The 18,275-nt window shown below is 52.2% G+C and overlaps 1 protein-coding gene across 2 annotated transcripts; it reads left to right on the top strand.

Annotated features, from left to right (window-relative positions):
- The first annotated feature begins 2,650 nt into the window (after positions 1-2,650).
- Positions 2,651-17,202, top strand: HTR3A (5-hydroxytryptamine receptor 3A). Of its 2 annotated transcripts, XM_041771894.1 has the most exons (9): positions 2,651-2,860; positions 5,163-5,329; positions 6,191-6,235; positions 8,608-8,717; positions 10,172-10,341; positions 13,084-13,244; positions 14,177-14,387; positions 14,478-14,699; positions 16,141-17,202. In XM_041771894.1, the coding sequence occupies exons 1-9, from the start codon at positions 2,794-2,796 to the stop codon at positions 16,437-16,439; spliced, it is 1,452 nt and encodes a 483-aa protein (XP_041627828.1). In that variant the 5' UTR covers positions 2,651-2,793; the 3' UTR covers positions 16,440-17,202. The 2 variants fall into 2 exon arrangements, with proteins under 2 accessions (XP_041627828.1, XP_041627827.1); XM_041771893.1 differs by having other exon boundaries at positions 14,177-14,699.
- The last annotated feature ends 1,073 nt before the right edge of the window (positions 17,203-18,275 follow it).

Below are 18,275 nucleotides of genomic sequence, written 5' to 3'. Positions count from 1 at the left end.
GAGGATCCCAGGAGCTCAGTGCAGAAACCAAGGCTTGAGGCTCAGACGACAGGGGCTCCAGGTTTTCTCGCTGCCCCTGCGTGGGCCTCGGCACACACCCCGCGCAGTGTGGAGGGCCAGCCACATTCGGGCCATTCCGCCCCCCCCAACCCATCCCCTGCTTCTCGGCTCAGCTCTCCTGCAGCCTTCTCTTCTCTTCCTCCCTCTGCGCCTCTTGTGCATCTACTCCTAGCTTCCTTTTCTTTCTCAGTTTACTGCCCATTTTTTTTTTCCTTCTTCTCATCTTCCTTTTATTTTTTACTTCTCTTCCTTCTTCTTCTCCAGATCCCCGTTTCCTGTCGTCTCACCTCTGTCTCTGTGCACCCTGCTTGGGCTCTGCACCTCGCACAACGAGCTCAGTGCCCGATGCTCCTTCCTGCTCTCCATCTCCAGGTGGCTGGGCTCGGTGGAGGGAATGGGCTCCAGGACACAGTGACCTCGGCCTGGGGCAGGAGACAAGTGCCTCATGAGTGTATGCCAGGAGCCCCCGGGGAGGACAAAATGGAGCATTTGGGGGCAGTGGTTAGGGTATGCGGAGGGCAGCAGCTAAAGGTTGTTTGTTCTTGAATCACCGATGAAGCAACTGCAATGGAAACCCCAGGTGGCTTGCTGCCAAGCGCCCAAGCTGGTGATGCCCACATGGAGGGACCCGGTCAGTGGTTGGTATAATGCTACATGCAGATTCTATAAAGCACATCAACAAGAGGAAAGATCCTTCTAGAAATTTGCAACAGATTTCTAGGTGACAATGGCCAAAAATGGAAATGAGCATGAGCCTAAGAATCTTTGCATATCAAGCCAGATGCTGGACTTGAGGATGCATTTAGGGATCCACTAGCACCCCTTCTGAGTCTGGACTCCCTTAAGACCTCAGCTGGGAGCCTGGGGACAGGCTGGAGGCCTGGGGGTGGCCTGGTTCTTCTTGCTTTGTCCTGTTGTCAAACTTGGAGTCTGAATGCATTCATCCTGGGCTGGGGGTGTCTAGCTCTCTAACTTCTCTAGAAGTTTGGGGGGTACCTCTTATCTTCTATTTTACCACTTGTCCCCATCTCCATTCCTCCAAAAGGAATTCCTAGAGGTGATTTTCCTTGTTTTTCTGGATTGTGCAATGAAGAAGCACAGACTTACAGGAAAGGTAGCCAGCCTCCTTGAGCTTGACCAAACATTCCAGAACCAGACTCTGGCTAACAGCCATATGAAGGGACTCCATCGGTGAAAGGTATAATGCAATATGCTGATTTCATCACGAATGTGAATAAGGGGAAAAATCCAGATAAAACCAAAAAGGACTCGTCCCTGCCCAAGATGATCTTTTTTAAACTTAATTACAATTCAGAAAATTCTTCCTTCCTACAGTGTTCTTAGCCTCTGCCATACTTAAATTCAAATGGAAAAGGAATTGAAAGGAATAAGAATGTTTTGTTGGTTGAAGCTTGCTGTAGGTGCATGTTGCTTTTAACACACTCAAGGTAGAAGTCGGCTCCTACTCCAAATGGTGAAGTGGGAGTGGGATTCACTCAAACAAATTCACAGCGATACTCTTCTCAGACAATTTTGTTGGCGCACAGTTGGATATCTGAAGGATAGATCCATTCCTATTCAATTTACAAAGGAAAAAGAAACACTTCTTCCAAGAAAACATTTAAAAGGAAAGTGTTGAGAATGCTCATGAATTGATATTAAGCAAAGAAAGGAATGGGATGCAGAATCAAATGCGTGGTATATTTACTTCATTGTATACATAGTAGAGAAGAAGATTATAGGGGAATATACACCAAAATATTAACAGTGGCTGTCTCTGGGCAGTAAGTTAGCCCACAGATGATTTTTTTTTATTTTTATTTATTTATGATAGTCACACAGAGACAGAGAGAGGCAGAGACACAGGCAGAGGGAGAAGCAGGCTCCATGCACTGGGAGCCCAACGTGGGATTCGATCCCGGGTCTCCACAATCGCGCCCTGGGCCAAAGGCAGGCGCCAAACCGCTGAGCCACCCAGGGAACCCCCCACAGATGATTTTAATTTTTCTTCATATTTTTCTATAATCATGTATTACTACTACATTTTATAACACATATTTATTATGTCTATTAAAAATATATAAATAGGTTGGCATAGTGTTAATTATATATACATATATGTATTACTACTTAAATATTCAAATTTAAATATTTAGATAAGAGAAATAAATATTTAAATGAGGACAAAGAAGCAGACGCGTGGTAACCCCAGGTCCCCTTCCTCAGTCTGCAGAGATGCCGGGTCACCTGCTTAGCTAGGAGCACATGCTTCCTGCCCCTGCTGCCTCACCCACCCTGCCCCAGCCCCGTGCTACCAAAACATACTTGCCACAATGAAGGTAGCAGCCCAAGCTCCTCCCAGCAGACAGGCTGCACCCTTGCTGCAGGGGGTCCTGCTGCCCCTGTCCCCCAAGCTACTCCTTGGGGAATCTGGCCAGGCCACCTGGCTGAAGGGGCAGGCTGAGCCCGGCCACATGACATCAGCTGGGCGGGCTCCCCTCTCACTGGCTCCTTCTCCTCCTCGCCTCCCGCCCTGAAACCTGATCCAGCTGGAGGACTCACTGCCCTGGTGGCCCGGGCAGTGTGAGGCTCCGGCCTCAGAGGTGTGGAAGGCAGTCCGGAGACACCGCAGGCTGCCTGGGACATGAGGCTGGCAGCGTGTGGGCAGGCTGCTCCTGGGCGCGACTCACCCTGAGGCCACTCCGAGGCACCCCACACCCTGGAAAGCTCACCATGCTGTTGTGGGTGCCGCAGGCACTGCTGGCCTTGCTTCTACCCACGCTCCTGGTGCAGGGAGAAGGTAAGGGGACGGTGGGAAAGCACACAGGATTTGGCTGGCCACCTGCAGAGGCAGGGCAGGGGATGCTTCATTCCCCCAAGGGTCCAGGGAAGGAGGGTTTTGGAGTGGGTGGTGCTGCGGGAAAGTCAGGGATCTTGCCACATGTGAGCACGAGAGAATTTTAAGGCACCGTGGTCTACCTCAAAAGTTGGGGCAGTTGAGTGCCAGGTGAGAGCAGCGCTTGCTGAGTGGGGCCCAGCAGCAGCCTGGTCTGTGGGAAATGTGTCCAGAGGTGCCAGAGAGGGGCTCCTCTCTTTTTTGCCCTGCCCCTAAACTCATCGCAAGGCAGCTGCAAGGCACCTTGGAGCTCATTTGATCTACCCCTTCTGGCTACAAATGGTAATGTGGTGGTTCAGAGTGGGGAAGTGATTCACTCAAGGTCACACAGCGCCTCAGCAGTGGAGTGGGGACCAGAGCAAACATAGCCATCCTTCCTCAACTTCACTAGTCCTGTCACATGGGTTCCCTGGGCTTCCTTTCCTTAAGTTCCCTTCCAGAGCTAAATTGTGGTGACACCAAACTTCTCTACATTCCCCCACCCACCTTTTCCTGCTTTCCTGGGATACAAGGTGGTCGGGTCACAAAGGGATCTATTTTCTTTTGCTACCAACAATACTGATTCCCCATCCCAGAAGGTTTCCACCCCACCCAGAGCTAAGTTGGAGTTGGGGCACAGTTAGGATGCCATCCCGCGGCGGGAGGGATGGAAAGGCCTTATGCATGCAATGGTTTGCCTCCCCTGAGCTGTCACTGGGACAACACACCCAGGCTGCGTGTTAAGACTCTGGTCTGGGGCCTCCCGGGATGAAGAGAAGTACTGTCCCTCCCAGCAATGGCCTTTTGCTCTGAGGCCTGTGGGGCCCTCTCTTCTGCTGTCAGATTCCCCAGCAATAGGATCAGGGCTGTTGTTGGTATAGTGAAGACACACTGAGATTTGCACTTGAATCTCATTTCCTCCCCTTGCAGGGCACAGCACCCACCTTCCTGAGCTTTGGGAATTCTTATCTGTAAAATATGCTGTCATGACAGCCACCCCCGTGGCTGCTCCAAGATTGAAATGAATAATATGTTAACTGGTATGATTCCACAGGAGATGCTCAATAAATGGCCTTCTGCCTCTCTCTGGCCTTCTCTGTTGTTCTGAAGGAAACTTAAAGTTTGTCAGGGCTAGGCGGGTGGGGAGAGAAAGGGGAGATCTGTAGGAGAGATCGGCTGTACGGGTCGCACACATTATATAGACAAGACAGGGAAGAGGCAGCCTTGTTTAGAGAAAGCCAGGCCCGCTGGCACCTGGTCTGTGAAGGACCTAGGTGGTGCCCTGCCAGGCTCCTAACACCCTGTGCTCTGGGTCTCTAGGGGCTCCCCTTCCCTACCCCTTGCCTTTCACCTTCATATTTCTTGGCACCTTTCAGGAAGTGCTTCTCCTATGCCCCAGAGGGATGACAGGTGCACATGAAATCCCCATAGAATGGGGACAAGCACCTAGGGGTTGGGTTTTCTCATCACTGTTTTGTCCCTGGAGGCCTCCAGTTCTGGGAACAACCCAGTTTCTCCTTGCCTCCTGTACACCTCACACCTAACCCTCTTCCTAACTCCACCAGGTCTGACCACAAGCAACCCTCTGAGGGACACCTGGCCAGCCCACCACCAGGAGTTTGTGTATATATGTGGCTGAAAGGAGGGCATTTTGCAGGAAGGAAAAGGAACGTCAGATTTCACTGGATGTGTCCCTTCTTTGTCAATAGCAGGCTGGGGCCCAGGAGCCACCAGGGACCTAGGCAGATGCTGAGATCTGACCTTAACTGAGGCAAACCTTCATGCAGACCTGCGGGCTTACAGATGGATTGTGCACTTGGGGCCACCTTTCCTTGCAGCCCCCCTCTCTGTCCAGGACCACCTCCTGGAGTCACTCCTCCTTAGCCCCAGTGCCCTCGTCCATCCCCACAGGCTCACCTCCTCTAGGCTGGGGCCAGCCCATGGCCCACTTAGACCTCACCTGTCTTGCAGCACCTGCTTTGACAGCCAGCTAGCACCCTCCTCACGTGAGTGTGTCCGTTACCCTTAGGAGACAACAGCTTCGGATTGGGGCAGGACTCTCTGCAGACACAAGGTCCCAGTGGTGGGAATTTCAGTCTGTGGGGGGGATCCGGGGATCTGAGGTGGAAATAGTGGAGATGTTTTCCTTTAAATAGCTTTCAAACCAGGGCAAAAGAACTGGGGGAAGCCTTGGGCTCTGATGCCCACTTTGAACTGTTCTTCCCAGCCAGGCACTGGAGGCACCTCCAGGCCCAGAACACCTCCAGGCCCGCTCTGCTGAGGCTGTCAAATTACCTCCTGGCCAACTACCAGAAGGGCGTGCGACCCGTGCGGGACTGGAGGAAGCCAACCATGGTGTCCATCGACGTCATTGTCTATGCCATCCTCAGCGTGGTGAGCACTTGACCCCAATCTACCCCGCTCAGAGGTGGACCTTTTGGGATGGGAGACCAAGGAAGGCCAAGTGACCCCCGAGCAGTACAGTGGACATTCAAGTACCCAGAGTACCCGTGATCCATCACAGACCTGTGTCAGGACAGACTACATCATCCACCACCTGCACAGCTGCCCAAACCAGAAAACTGGGGTCACCTGCCTGGCTGCCTCTCCCAACCCTTACGGTTAGAGAGTCACTTACCACAGGTGGTTCTTCACTCATGGTAACCACGTCTCCACATAGGTTGTTGAGGCTTCAACTGTCCTGCTCATCTCTAGGCCCTTGGTGTCTTACACAGGTCCCTGACATACAACAGGTGTTGGTAAATGATCGTTGCAGAATTAATCCTAAACCAGTGATGCATCTTTCTCTCTGTGTGGTTTTGCACCTCTTGACTCCACACTAGGGCAGGAGAGAGATACAGATACAGATACAGATACATAGGCATACAGACACATAAAATTATATAGACATAAAGAGAGATGAAATTTTTTATATGTCTCCTATCTTCTACTATGCTATATATATTATACATGTAAATATATGTAATGTGAGAGACATATGTATAACATGTAAAACATAATAGAAAATAGTAGAAGATATATATATATATGAAATTTTAAAATATTGTTTGTATTTCTTTCTAGGTGTGTCTAGTAAGAGACCAAGTCTTCCTGGTTGACCCCATTTTCCCTTTTCTTCACCGTCACTTTCCAAAGGAATAGGGACACAAAGCAACAACTCCTTTGGGGGAGGGGTGTGCAAGGTGGACACCCACCCACAGGGCCACCAAAGCTGAGTTTCCTTTCCCTTCACAGGATGAAAAGAACCAGGTTCTGACCACCTACATCTGGTACCGGCAGGTGAGCCCCCAGCCCTGCGCCCAGCCCCATTTCCCGGGACCAGGGCTTCCCCTTCCAGGAAGGACTCCTCCATCCCAAAGGAATCAGGAATCTCAGAGGCCTTGGTGAGGGAAGGGGAGCAGGGAGGTTCAGAGGCTGACTCATGAGACCTGGGAGTCTGGGTCTTCTCCTCTCAGGACTGGCAATGGAAGGAAGTGTAACGCTCAGTAAAGGAGCAATCCTCCCAACCCCCTCTGGTTTCTGAGGGTTTTCAGAGTCCCTCAAACAACCATCTGTCGTCCAGCCTCCGTGGATGGAATACCTCTAGTGACTGGGAACTCCATGAGCGGCAACTACACTTTCAGACAACTCTACTTGCTACAAAGTTCTTCCTTCTAATTAAGCCAAATGTGATGACAACCAAATCGGGTGATTGACATGGGGCGATTCCATCCACTAAGTCCTCACACCTCGGCCACCTCCCCACTCTCCCAGCTTCTGACCCGTGTTGCTCAGGCACTGGTGTGAAGGCCTCACTCTCTGAGGCCTGTACAGCACTTCTGGTGGGGAGCTGGTGGGGAGCTGGCGGAGAGGCAGACATGGGGGTTCCAATGCACAGTCTGGTCCTGCTCTGGTAGCCCCTGAGCTGTGGAGCAGATGTGAGAGCCCGAGGGAACCAGAACGGCTGGAGAGGGGGTGCAGGAGACGGGCCCAGTCCATAGAGGTCAAACCTGAGAAACACTCTGTCTGGGGACATGCCTAGCATATGTGGGTCTTGGCTAAATCCCTCCTGCTCTTCACGAGCATACTCCATTACCACCAGCTCAGGGGGCAAAGAGTGGGGTGGAGGAAGATGCCAGAACGTTAGTTCCTGCAAGACTGCTCTCTTCCGCCTCACAGAGATCCCTCTCTCTCTCTCTCTTTTTTTATTGGAGTTCAATTTGCCAACATATAGCATAACACCCAACAGAGATCTCTTAATATAGTGCACACCCCGTGTCAAGGGAAGGGGCCCAGCAAGAATAGGCAGCCTGGAGCTCCTTTCCTGGGACATCTGGCCTAGGTCCCATCCCTCTAGGTCACTTGTCTGCCCAGCAGTGAGGGGACACCAACCAACCAAATTCCAGTGACTGTGCTAAGAGGCCAGAATCAGAGACACAAACTAGACTCAGGCCCTGCCCACAGTGAGCTCACAGACTGGTGGAGGCCACAGACCCATGAACAGACAGTTGAATGCAGCAAGACAAGCACCCCAATGCAGCAAGAGCAAGAGGCCAATCATGAGAGCACAGACGAGACACATAAGAACCCAGCCTGGGACGTGGGGGTCATGGAAGGTTCTTAAGAAGGCAGCAGACAGATGCTTTGGTTAAGTCTGGAAGGACGAGTAAGACCTCCCTCAGGGGAGAAGACGGGGAGTGCAGAGTGGGAGAGCACGGGCATGCAGAGAGCGGGGTTCCACTGCATGCGGCTGGAGAGAAGAATCCCAGAGAGGCCTGGCAAAATTAATGAGGCTAGAGAGAAGGCTGGAGGGCAGATTATGCAGCCCTTTGTTGGCCGTTTAGCTCTATCCCAAGTGCAAGGGAGGCCACTGGAGTTTTAAGCAAGGGAGTAATGTGATTAAATTGACATACTTTTTTTTTTTAAGATTTTATTTATTTATTTGACAGAGAGAGAGAGCCATGGGTCTTGGTCTGCTCATACGTAAATTGGGATAATAACCAGGTGAGAGCTGGTTATTGTTAAGTTTTGATCAACGTGTTGTTCACCATCCTGTCAGAATGACTGATCTAAAATGTCAATTCAGGGGTGCCTGGGTGGCTCAGTCGTTTAAGCATCTGCCTTCACTTGGGTTATGATCCCATCATCCCGGGATCAAGCCCCACGTTGGGCTCTCTGCTCAGCGGGGAGTCTGCTTCTCCCCTTCTCTCCCCCGCTCCGCTGCTCATTCTCTCTCTCAAATAAATTAAATCTTAAAAAAAAAAAAACAAAAAACAAAAAACAAAGCCCTAACACAGCACATCTCTCCCCTGTGAGGTGCATGTTATTTCCTGCTTTACATATGAGCAGACTGAGACCCAAGAAGCTATTTAAATGTCCAAGATCCTGGGGTTGGTGAATGGGATTTTCAAACAGGAGAAATGACCCCATGCCTTCCTGGGCACAGCTTCACCTGCCTGGGTCACACTTGCGTGCCGGGAGTGTGTGAGCACAGAGGTGGGGGGGGGCTCTGGGATACTGCTGATTCGGGCGCCACCAGCTTCCCCTGAGAAGATGATCCCTGCTGCCTGGCCACTGAGTGGTGAGGTCATCTCGAGTTGTCACTGCCCACAAACACACCCTCCGCCTGAGTTGGAAGGGGCTGCCTGTGACCATCCCCGCTCCTCCCCTAGTACTGGACTGACGAGTTTCTCCAGTGGAACCCCGAGGACTTTGACAACATCACCAAGCTGTCCATCCCCACTGAGAGCATCTGGGTCCCAGACATTCTCATCAATGAGTTGTGAGTGCTGTCATCTGCTGCTGGGCGGCCGGGGCTGGGGAAAGACGGGGCATGGGCACAGAGACAAGCTCTGCTGTTGCCTGAGTCCCTTGAAGGCTTGCAGAACTGGAGGTAACTGTAGGATTTGGCTCGGGTCCTCATGCCCCTTTGTTGTTGTTGTTGTTGTTTTTTTCTCCTTTCTTTCTCTTTTCTTTTTAAAACTCCTCTTTTTCTCTGCCTGATGTTGAATCCTTGGTCTTGGTCTGAGGGCTCCCTCCCTGGGGAAGAGAAGCCAGTGAATGAATTCCCACTGTTACAATAGCCGAATGAGGGACAGCTTCATTTTTAAAGTGAGATTACCAAAAGAGATGAAGTCCCCCAGTGGTCACCACCTCTGGTTACAGGGGCGATTGGAGCGGGGAGATGCTCAGACCTCTCAGGTCACATGAGTGCTCCAGCTTGCACCCCCAATGAGAAGTGGGCGCCGCCATCCTTATTACCAGCAGCTGAACACTGTCTCATGAAGCTCCGGCCAATATCTCTTCCCCACATCCTTCAGGCTCCTCCAGGCTCCGCTGCCTGGGCCTCTGAATGCTAGAGTTGGAGGATGGCTTGGCGAGACGGATGGAAGGAGGAGGTGGCCCAGAGCCAGTTGCCCCCCACCTAGTATGCACTGCATTGCCCAACGTCCGGAGCGCCACTCACACTGTTTTTCAGGGGAGGCGGTTGACCTAGCGCCCCATGACCTGCATAGCTCAGGCTGGAGGGATCCCAGTGCCTGGCTGGATCACCAGTTGCATTGTGAAGTAGCCTGAATCTTGGTTTCTCATCTCTCAGCCTGATTCCACAGAAGGGTTCAGGCTCAGGATCCCCAGCTCAGGCCATTCTGTGCCACAGTAGTCACTTGGGAGAGTTTAGGGGTTGTGGATCTGCCAAGACAGTGGAGCTGAGTTTTACAAGACTTTCTCACTTGCCTCAGTTTTTCTCAATGATGTCTCTAGTTCCTTCTTCTCCAGGCAAGATTATTCTCATGTCAACAGGACTTCTAGGGATGGGAAGCAAAGAGAAACTGAGTCAGGATGGAACCCAGGGTTCTGCTTGCCCACCAGGCCTGCCCATTGCCACTGAGCTGCTAACCCTGGGAGCTGAGCTCTGCCCAGCTGGGCGGGTGGTGGAGCAGGAACAGCTGGGCATGCTCCTTCTAGCTGGCAGCTGTGAGGTACATGGATTCCCTGCCGGCCCCCTGTGGTTAGGTTGCCAGGGGGAATAAAGGAGAAATGCCCTCTGCTGCTTGGAAAGTAGCCTTGACAATGGCAGGTAAGAAAGCCTAACATAGATAAGAAAACTGGAGAAACAGGCCAGAGAAAACTGTGCAACCCAAACCTGTCCTGAATTTCTATCCCTGCCGGGTGGCTCAGACACATTGAGTCTCCCAGAGCTTCTTGAGCCCCCAAACTGGCCTCTTCTCTGACCAGTGTGGACGTGGGGAAGTCTCCGAGTATCCCGTATGTGTACGTTGGGCATCACGGTGAGGTCCAGAACTACAAGCCCCTCCAGGTGGTGACCGCCTGTAGCCTCGACATCTACAACTTCCCCTTCGATGTACAGAACTGCTCCCTGACCTTCACCAGCTGGCTGCACACCAGTGAGTACTGCACCTGGGCTCCGGGCAGGGGGTGCAGCTTGGGAGTAGAGCACCTGTGGGAGGAGCACCCCCCCCCCGCAGGAGGCTTTCTGCTTTATCCAAGTTGCGTATTTTCTCAATGTCACTGAGCCTGTTCCTCATCCTCCAAACCGGACTCTATGGTCGCCCTTGCTGCCTCCCTCAGCTGTCGCGAGGGTCCAGTGAGACAGTGTAGCTGGTGGCAAGACACTCAGTGAAGCCAGGATATGGCCCTAAATGTCCCTCACTTGTCTTTTTTTTTTTTTTTTTTGGTATGCAAACAAAGTGGAACGAGGCTTTATTTTAAACTCTGGAGGAAAATCCTAGAACATAAAAGAACATGGGGAGGGCAAGAGTCAAGTGTGGGCCGAGGAGGAGTCCTGTGTGCTGCAGGACTGGAGGCAGAAGTGACACGGGACTCTGTGAACTATCTTGGGGCCTGTAGCCACTGGGATCTGACACAGCCTCGAGCCACCCACCTTTGGGCAAAACTGCGGGGCAAGGCTTGGGAATATTCCGGATGCTGGCTTTTGGGATGCCCAGTGTTGCTCTAGGACCACAGAGGTCCCTCACTTGTCTTCTCTTCTCCACTGATACACCCCCCACCCTTCTCTCCCCTAGCCTTTTGCAGTAACCTCCTAGCCGGTCCTTCTCCAATTTATGTTCCTCACAGCAAATGGGGAGAACTTATTAAAATTAAAATCTAACCATGTCACTCTCTGCTTAAAAATCTCAGTGACTTCTGGCACTCCTGAGGCAGAACTGAAATCTTTCCCGCCATTCCAGCCTTCACCCCATGCATGCTCCCCTGAGCTCAGCTCCAGCCCCGATGTCCTCCTCTCCAAGCCTGAGGCTCCTTATTCTCTCCCTGTATCCCAGGCTGCTTCCTCTCCTGGGCTACCCTACCCCTCTTCCTTCCTCTTCTCCCCCCCCCCCACCACTCCTGCCCCCAACCCCGCCTAGTGTGGCCAAGTCCCCTGCTCACTTAATCCCAGCATTGGCTCAGTGCCTCTGGGAAACCCCTCTCGTCCCCAGACTAGGCCTCCCTGTGACCCAATTTTGTAGCATCCTCTTCTCCCCGCTGCCATTGCACTCGTAGGTGCTTGTGCAATGTCTGCTTCCCTAGCAGAGGCGAACCCAGAGAGGGCAGGACCATGATCTCTGATCCACCAACTGTGTAGGTCCCTGGCACAAAGGAAGGTGCCCGGCAACTTTTATTTAGTGGATGAATGCAAGATGGTCACTAAAGTCTCACGAGGTGAGTGATCCTTGTACTCCTACAAGAAACCGTCCCTCATTTCTATCTGATTTCATCACATTAACTGTAAATTACAAAAATAGTAATACCTAAGTTCCTTGGACAAAAAAAAAAACCAGAATTACAATACAAATAATCTTTGACTGTTGACCTCTACCCTCAATCCCAAATTTTTCACTGACTTCCCACACTAAGACTTCACAGCTTTTATCAATATGAGCTTCATATTGATAATGAAATAGTAAATGAAATAGTATAATGAAATATACTATAATATAATGAAATATAAATGAAATAGTATATTCACTCTTCCAGATTCTTCTCTATCCTTTGCATATACGCTACATACACATCTATGGAAAGAACAGGAAAATTATTTCATAGGTTTTTATTTTACGAAATGTATCATCTATGCTCCTGCTACCTGATTCCTTTCACTCAACAAGAAGTCTTAGACATTTTTTCCAAATCACTACATATTTAGATCATTCTCATAAAAGAGAAAGCTATCCTGCCAGCTGTAGGATAGCTTGGAGCTTGGATGCATCATAGTTTATTAAGTCTTTTCCTGATTGGTGGACATGTAGATCTTTCTATATTTTGCTGTAATGGATACTCCTGGCCTTCTAGTGTATGTCTCTTTCTCTAGCATAGATGCAGAGAAGTAAAACTGCTATTCTCTAAGTGAAAATTTCACTTATTTCCCTAGTTCTGTTTCTTTCTTTCTTTCTTCTTTCTTTCTTTCTTTCTTTCTTTCTTTCTTTCTTTCTTTTTCTTTCTTTCTTCTTTCTTTCTTTTCTTCCCTTCCTTCCTCCCCCCTTCCCTTCCTTCCTTTCTTTTCCTTCTTTTATTTTTTTTTTTGTTTTTGTTTTGTTTTTTTTTCTTTTCTTTTTTTTTCTTTTCCTTCTTTTAGAGAGAAAGCACACATGGACAAGCAGGGGTAGAGGGGCCAGAGGGAGAAGAAAAGAGAGAATCTTAAGCAGGCTCCACACCCAGCACAGAGCCCAACGTGGGGCTCAATCTCATGACCCTGAGATCATGACACAAGCTGAAATCGAATAAGATGCTTAACCAACCATGACCTTGGGTCACCTTCAAGGGTAGCCAGCTCTATCAGGAGAAAGGTGAAGAATGTTGACTTTTGCTCATTTCATAAATGGGCAACCCTAATGGAATCCTAGAAAACCGTTTGGAAAGGAGTGGGGGAGACACAGGGAGAAGGAGAGAGGGGCCTTCCTAATAAGTAGTTTGGTTCTGGTTCTTTGCATTTTGCTGTGTTTTCGTCCAGGCTGTCACTCCCCTCACTGCAGCCCCACACCCAGAGGGGCACCGTGGGCGCTGTCACCTCATTGTGCAGCCGAGGAGACCCAGGCTGCCGGCCAGGAGCCAGTGAGCTCAGCCCGGTCCCAGGTCCTGCCGGCTCTGCACACCCCACTCCACAGCCGCCTCGATTTCTTCCCTCTCAGTCCAGGACATCAACATCTCCCTGTTGCGCTTGCCGGAAAAGGTGAAGCTGGACAAGACCATCTTCATGAACCAGGGCGAGTGGGAGCTCCTGGGGGTGCTGACCCAGTTCCGGGAGTTCAGCATGGAGAGCAACAGCTGCTACGCAGAAATGAAGTTCTACGTGAGTGGGAGCGGGCATGCTGGGGGGGGATAGCTGGGGGGGTGGGCTGGGGGGGTGGGCTGGGGGGATGACGGCTGCAGGGGGTGGGCTGGGGGGATGACGGCTGGGGGGGATGGCTGGGGGGGTGGGCTGGGGGATGACGGCTGGGGGGGATGGCTGGGGGGGTGGGCTGGGGGGATGACGGCTGGGGGGGGTGGGCTGGGGGGATGATGGCTGGAGGGCACGGGCTGGGGGGATGACAGCTGGGGGGCATGGCTGGGGGGATGACGGCTGGAGGGCCCGGCCTGGGGGGGGGATGACGGCTGGAGGGGGCGGGCTGGGGGGATGACGGCTGGAGGGGCAGGGTGGGGAGATGACGGCTGGGGGGGTGGGCTGGGGGGATGACGGCTGGGGGGGAGGCCTGGGGGGATGACGGCTGGAGGGGCAGAGTGGGGAGATGACGGCTGGGGGGGCGGGCTGGGGGGATGACGGCTGGAGGGGCAGGGTGGGGGGATGATGGCTGGGGGGGGTGGGCTGGGGGGATGACGGCTGGAGGGGGCAGGCTGGAGGGGATGACGGCTGGAGGGGCGGCCTGGGGGGGATGACAGCTGGAGGGGCAGGGTGGGGGGATGACGGCTGGGGGGGCAGACTGGGGGGGATGACGGCTGGAAGAGGTGGACTTCAGGAGGCATGGGGTTGGGGTGGGGGGTGGAAACCTCTGCAGCCCTCGCCCCAGCTGCAGGGACACACTCCTGCCCTGGAACCACAATGAAGTGGGCAGGGAAACTCCTGGGTGGCCCTTGCTCCTCCTCGGCAGCCACAGGCTGGAGGGAAACCATCCAGGACCTTCTCTGGGCAGCCCCGCTGGAAGCTGCAGGAAGCTGGCCGGGCTGGTGGCTCCAGAGGGGAGCGGGTCTGCCCCGGGTTCCCCCACCGCTCTGTCCTGCCCTTAGGTGGTCATCCGCCGGCGGCCCCTGTTCTACACGGTCAGCCTGCTGCTGCCCAGTATCTTCCTCATGCTCATGGACATCGTGGGCTTCTACCTGCCTCCGGACAGCGGCGAGAGGGTCTCCTTCAAGATCACACTCCTCCTGGGCTACTCTGTCTTCCTGATCATCGTGTCTGACACGCTGCCGGCCACGGCCATTGGCACTCCCCTCATCGGTAGGGCCCACTCTGGCGGGGGCGGGGGGGAGCGCAGTGTGGCCAAGGCCCTGAGAAACCAGCCCCCTCCCGACCCTGCCGTGCGCACAGGTGTCTACTTTGTCGTGTGCATGGCGCTGCTGGTGATGAGCTTGGCCGAGACCATCTTCATCGTGCGGCTTGTACACAAGCAAGACTTGCAGCAGCCTGTGCCTGCCTGGCTGCGGCACCTGGTTCTGGAGCGAGTGGCCCTGCTCCTTTGCCTAGGGGAGCAGTCAGCTTCTCGAAGGCCCCCAGCCACTTCCCAAACCACCAAGACTGATGACTGCTCAGGTGAGAAAGGGAAAGGGCCAGAGTGTGGGGACATGGTGGAGAGTCTCTGGCTGGATGTGACATGCCCGAGTCTGGGTGGGGCCTCGAACTTGGGTGCTGTCCTGCACCTGGCACCCCATGCCAGGCCTCACTGGGAGGCAGCAGAGTTCAGCCAAAGGCCTCAACGAGCCCCCTTCTTACAAAACCTTTACCTCCTCTCATCAGCCTGGGCATGGGTAGAGAGAGGGAGAGAGTTCCAGAGGCTGAGCAGGTCAGGAGCAGAGACTTCTGGGCTGGGAATAGTCCTTCTCCAAGATGGACCCCAAAGGGAAGCAATTGGATGCCACCCAGGCAGTTATGGGATTTCTTACCTCATGTGACTAGGTCTGCAGCCAGCATTTCCAAAACTCTTGCACTCCATCAGCTCAGAGACCAGGTCCCTTCGAATTTCAGACATCTATGAGACAGAGAGACAGGGGGGCAGGGGACGTGAAATGAGGAGCTCATTCTCCCTGAGACATTGTTGCTGCCACCATCTGGGGGTGGTGTTCCTGGTTTGTCGGTGTATTTGGGCACGTGCATTTCTGGTGCACTATCACACATCATCCACAGGCTCCCTGATAGGATTCTCATTCTCATTTGTCAAATGAGGAAACAGAGGCATAAGGCCAAATAGTTTGCCTTAAGTCACAGAGCCAGGAACGGGTGAAACTGATTGGAACCCAGGCCCATCTGATGCTAAGTTAGTATTTTTTAACCACTCCACCCCCTTTTGTCCTACCCTCTGGCAAGAGCTAGGCCTTTTACAGAAGGTCTATGACTAACCTGAGACCACCTCAACATGATCCGATGAGCAAGTACACCAATCTAATGACTAGCTTCACTGCTCACTTGTAAGGGCCATAGCCAAAGGTGTATTTCCTGGTGCAGAAGGACTTGGAGTCATGGAGAAGAGGGCGCCAAGGTAGTATGGCATAGTGGAGAGAGCAGTGAATTCACAGCCCAGAAATCTTAGGGCTTGGTGGCCTCATTTCTAAATGATGCTCTAGCTGTGTGACCACAGACTAGTCACTTCACCTCTCTGAGCCTTTGTACCTTCATATAAAATGTGCATGTAGTAATCACTCCTACTCTGCTTCTCTCATGTGGCTATTATGAGGCTCAAATGAAATAATAGATACTAAATTGCTGGGAAGTAATAAACACCGAATTCATGATCTTAATGACTGGGGAAGTGGATGGAGGATGTGCTAAGGAGGAGTATACAGGAATCTTCAACTGTGTTTCTTTCTTTATTTGCATAAGTCAGATCATGGGTTGACAAATAGGAAATTTATACTTTTTACACCTGAAATTGTTCATAATAACAACTTCTGGAAACCACCACAGAAACAGAAGGGACAGTGTTTGCACCATCCTGCTGGGCCTCCCTCCTTTGCCAACACTCCACCCTTTTTTCCAGACATGGGAAACCACTGCAACCATCTGGGAGTACCCCGGGACTTGGAGAAGACCCCAAGGGGCCGAGGCAGCCCCCCACCACCACCACGGGAGTCCTCCCTGGCAGTGCGAGGGCTCCTGAAGGAGCTGTCCTCCATCAGGCACTTCCTGGAGAAGAGGGACGAGAGCCGAGAGGTGGCCCGGGAATGGCTGCATGTGGGCTCCGTGCTGGACAGGCTGCTCTTCCGCATCTACCTGGTGGCGGTGCTGGCCTACAGCATCACCCTGATCACCCTGTGGTCCATCTGGCAGTATTCTTGAGTGGGTACGGCCCAGCACAGGTGTGGGGGAGTCAGGCACTGGTTAGAATGGAGATGGGAGAGTTTCAGGGCCCAAAGGATGTCACGGATTTCTTCAAGACCCTGTCCAATGCCAGTGTGTCTCAGCAATTCTGAACTAGGGCTGCAACTCTTTCCCAGAAAGTTTGGTGTTGCAGACCCTTACATTCCCACACCCTGCCTCCCACCCCCACTTATCATGGCTATACAACACACAGTCTTAGGGCAGCCCGGGTGGCTCAGCGGTTTAGCACCGCCTTCAGTCCAGGGCCTGATCCCAGAGACCCAGGATCAAGTCCCACATCAGGCTCCCTGCATGGAGCCTGCTTCTCCCTCTGCCTGTGTCTCTGCATATCTCTCTCTCTCTCTCTCTCTGTCCTACATGAATGAATAAATCAAATAAATAAATAAATAAATAAATAAATAAATAAATAAATAATTTTTAAAAACACAGTCTTAGATGGGGAAAAACCCAGGCATTCCCTAACTTCATTCTATTTATCTGTGCATCAAGCCTTAGTTTCCCCCTTGCACTTCCCAGCATAAGGCACTTTGGAATTCTGCTCATCTCCCTCAACCTTGTTTTTAGATTCGAGGCAAACCAACTCTCTCCTGCACAGGCCTGATAACACTGCATTAGGTTTATCGACCCTAAAGTCTCCTCCTCCACCTCACCTATGGCCACTTCCCTGGACACTCATGTTCTATCAGATGATGGAAGGTGAGGGTGGCTGAGGGGAATAAAATACAACTAAGCTCTAAACTCCCTTCTTAACCATTTGTCAGAAGCTGGGTGGGTGGAAGAAGAAGTTTAACGTTACTGGTGGAAATGAGGTAGGGGTATTGTCCGCAGTTTCCGTTGTTTGGTGCTTCCTGCCCCAGAGAATCGGGAGAGGTGACCAAACAGTGGCTGTTAAGAAGACACAATAGGAGGTGGAATTCAAGGCGGGAGGATAAGGACCACCAACACTTAGCAATGGAAAGGTGAGGAGGGGGAAGCTCAGTTCTGTTAACCCCTAGAAAGATGCCAGACGTGTCCACACAGTCCCATTACCGTTCTGGACTCATGATGAAGCTGGTAGCGAGCTCTCTCCCTGCAAGAGGATCCTGAAGCGCAGGCAAGGGCATCAGCACCACGGTCAGCAGCCACTGGTTTGGTCTTAGGAAAACCAAGGCTGGAGCTTCACTATGTCCTTTGCGAACTCTCCGCAGCCAGGTCCCGGCACGTTCACCCAAGAGCAGGACCCTGAGAGAGGCAGAGCTGGCGTGGTCTTTGATGTTACCTATATCTTGGTCCCATCTCCCAAACACGAGGGTTTATAAGACATGCTGAGGAGCGCCCCAACTCTATCACTCCGTCACTCCAGCCATCTAACAAGTGTTCAGAGGAAAGGAATGCCAGATCCACTAAGACGGCCCTTAGTGTCACAATGTTTGCCTGAGGCTTTCTCTGGTTATCCCTTTCTCATTCCAGCCTTATCCCTCTCCCCAACTTGGCTGCCTGTCCCTCAGGGGAAGACATGTTTGAGATGGAATGAACCTGGCCAGTCTAAAAGGAAAGGACCCAAAAGGAATATCTTGGATGAACTGTCCTGGACTGGCCAATCATAAGGGTTTCAGTATAGAACACCTAAAGTGATACCTTTTCATGACCCCAAACTGCAGTTCTAGTGTGTAGACTATCCTGGGAGGTTGGGTGGAGGGCAGACCTAGGGCCCTTGGGAGCTTCAAGACTGGGAGATCCTGCAGACTGAGGAAGGAGACTTACCTGTTTTAGCTGCTCTCAGCTTCACATGTTCCCCAACATGCAAAACGAACT

This window comes from Vulpes lagopus, chromosome 10, assembly GCF_018345385.1.
Source record: "Vulpes lagopus strain Blue_001 chromosome 10, ASM1834538v1, whole genome shotgun sequence".
In the NCBI taxonomy this organism is placed as follows: domain Eukaryota; kingdom Metazoa; phylum Chordata; class Mammalia; order Carnivora; family Canidae; genus Vulpes; species Vulpes lagopus.
The sequence above is the reverse complement of the archived record's forward strand: the minus strand, read 5'-3'. Positions and strand labels throughout refer to the sequence as shown.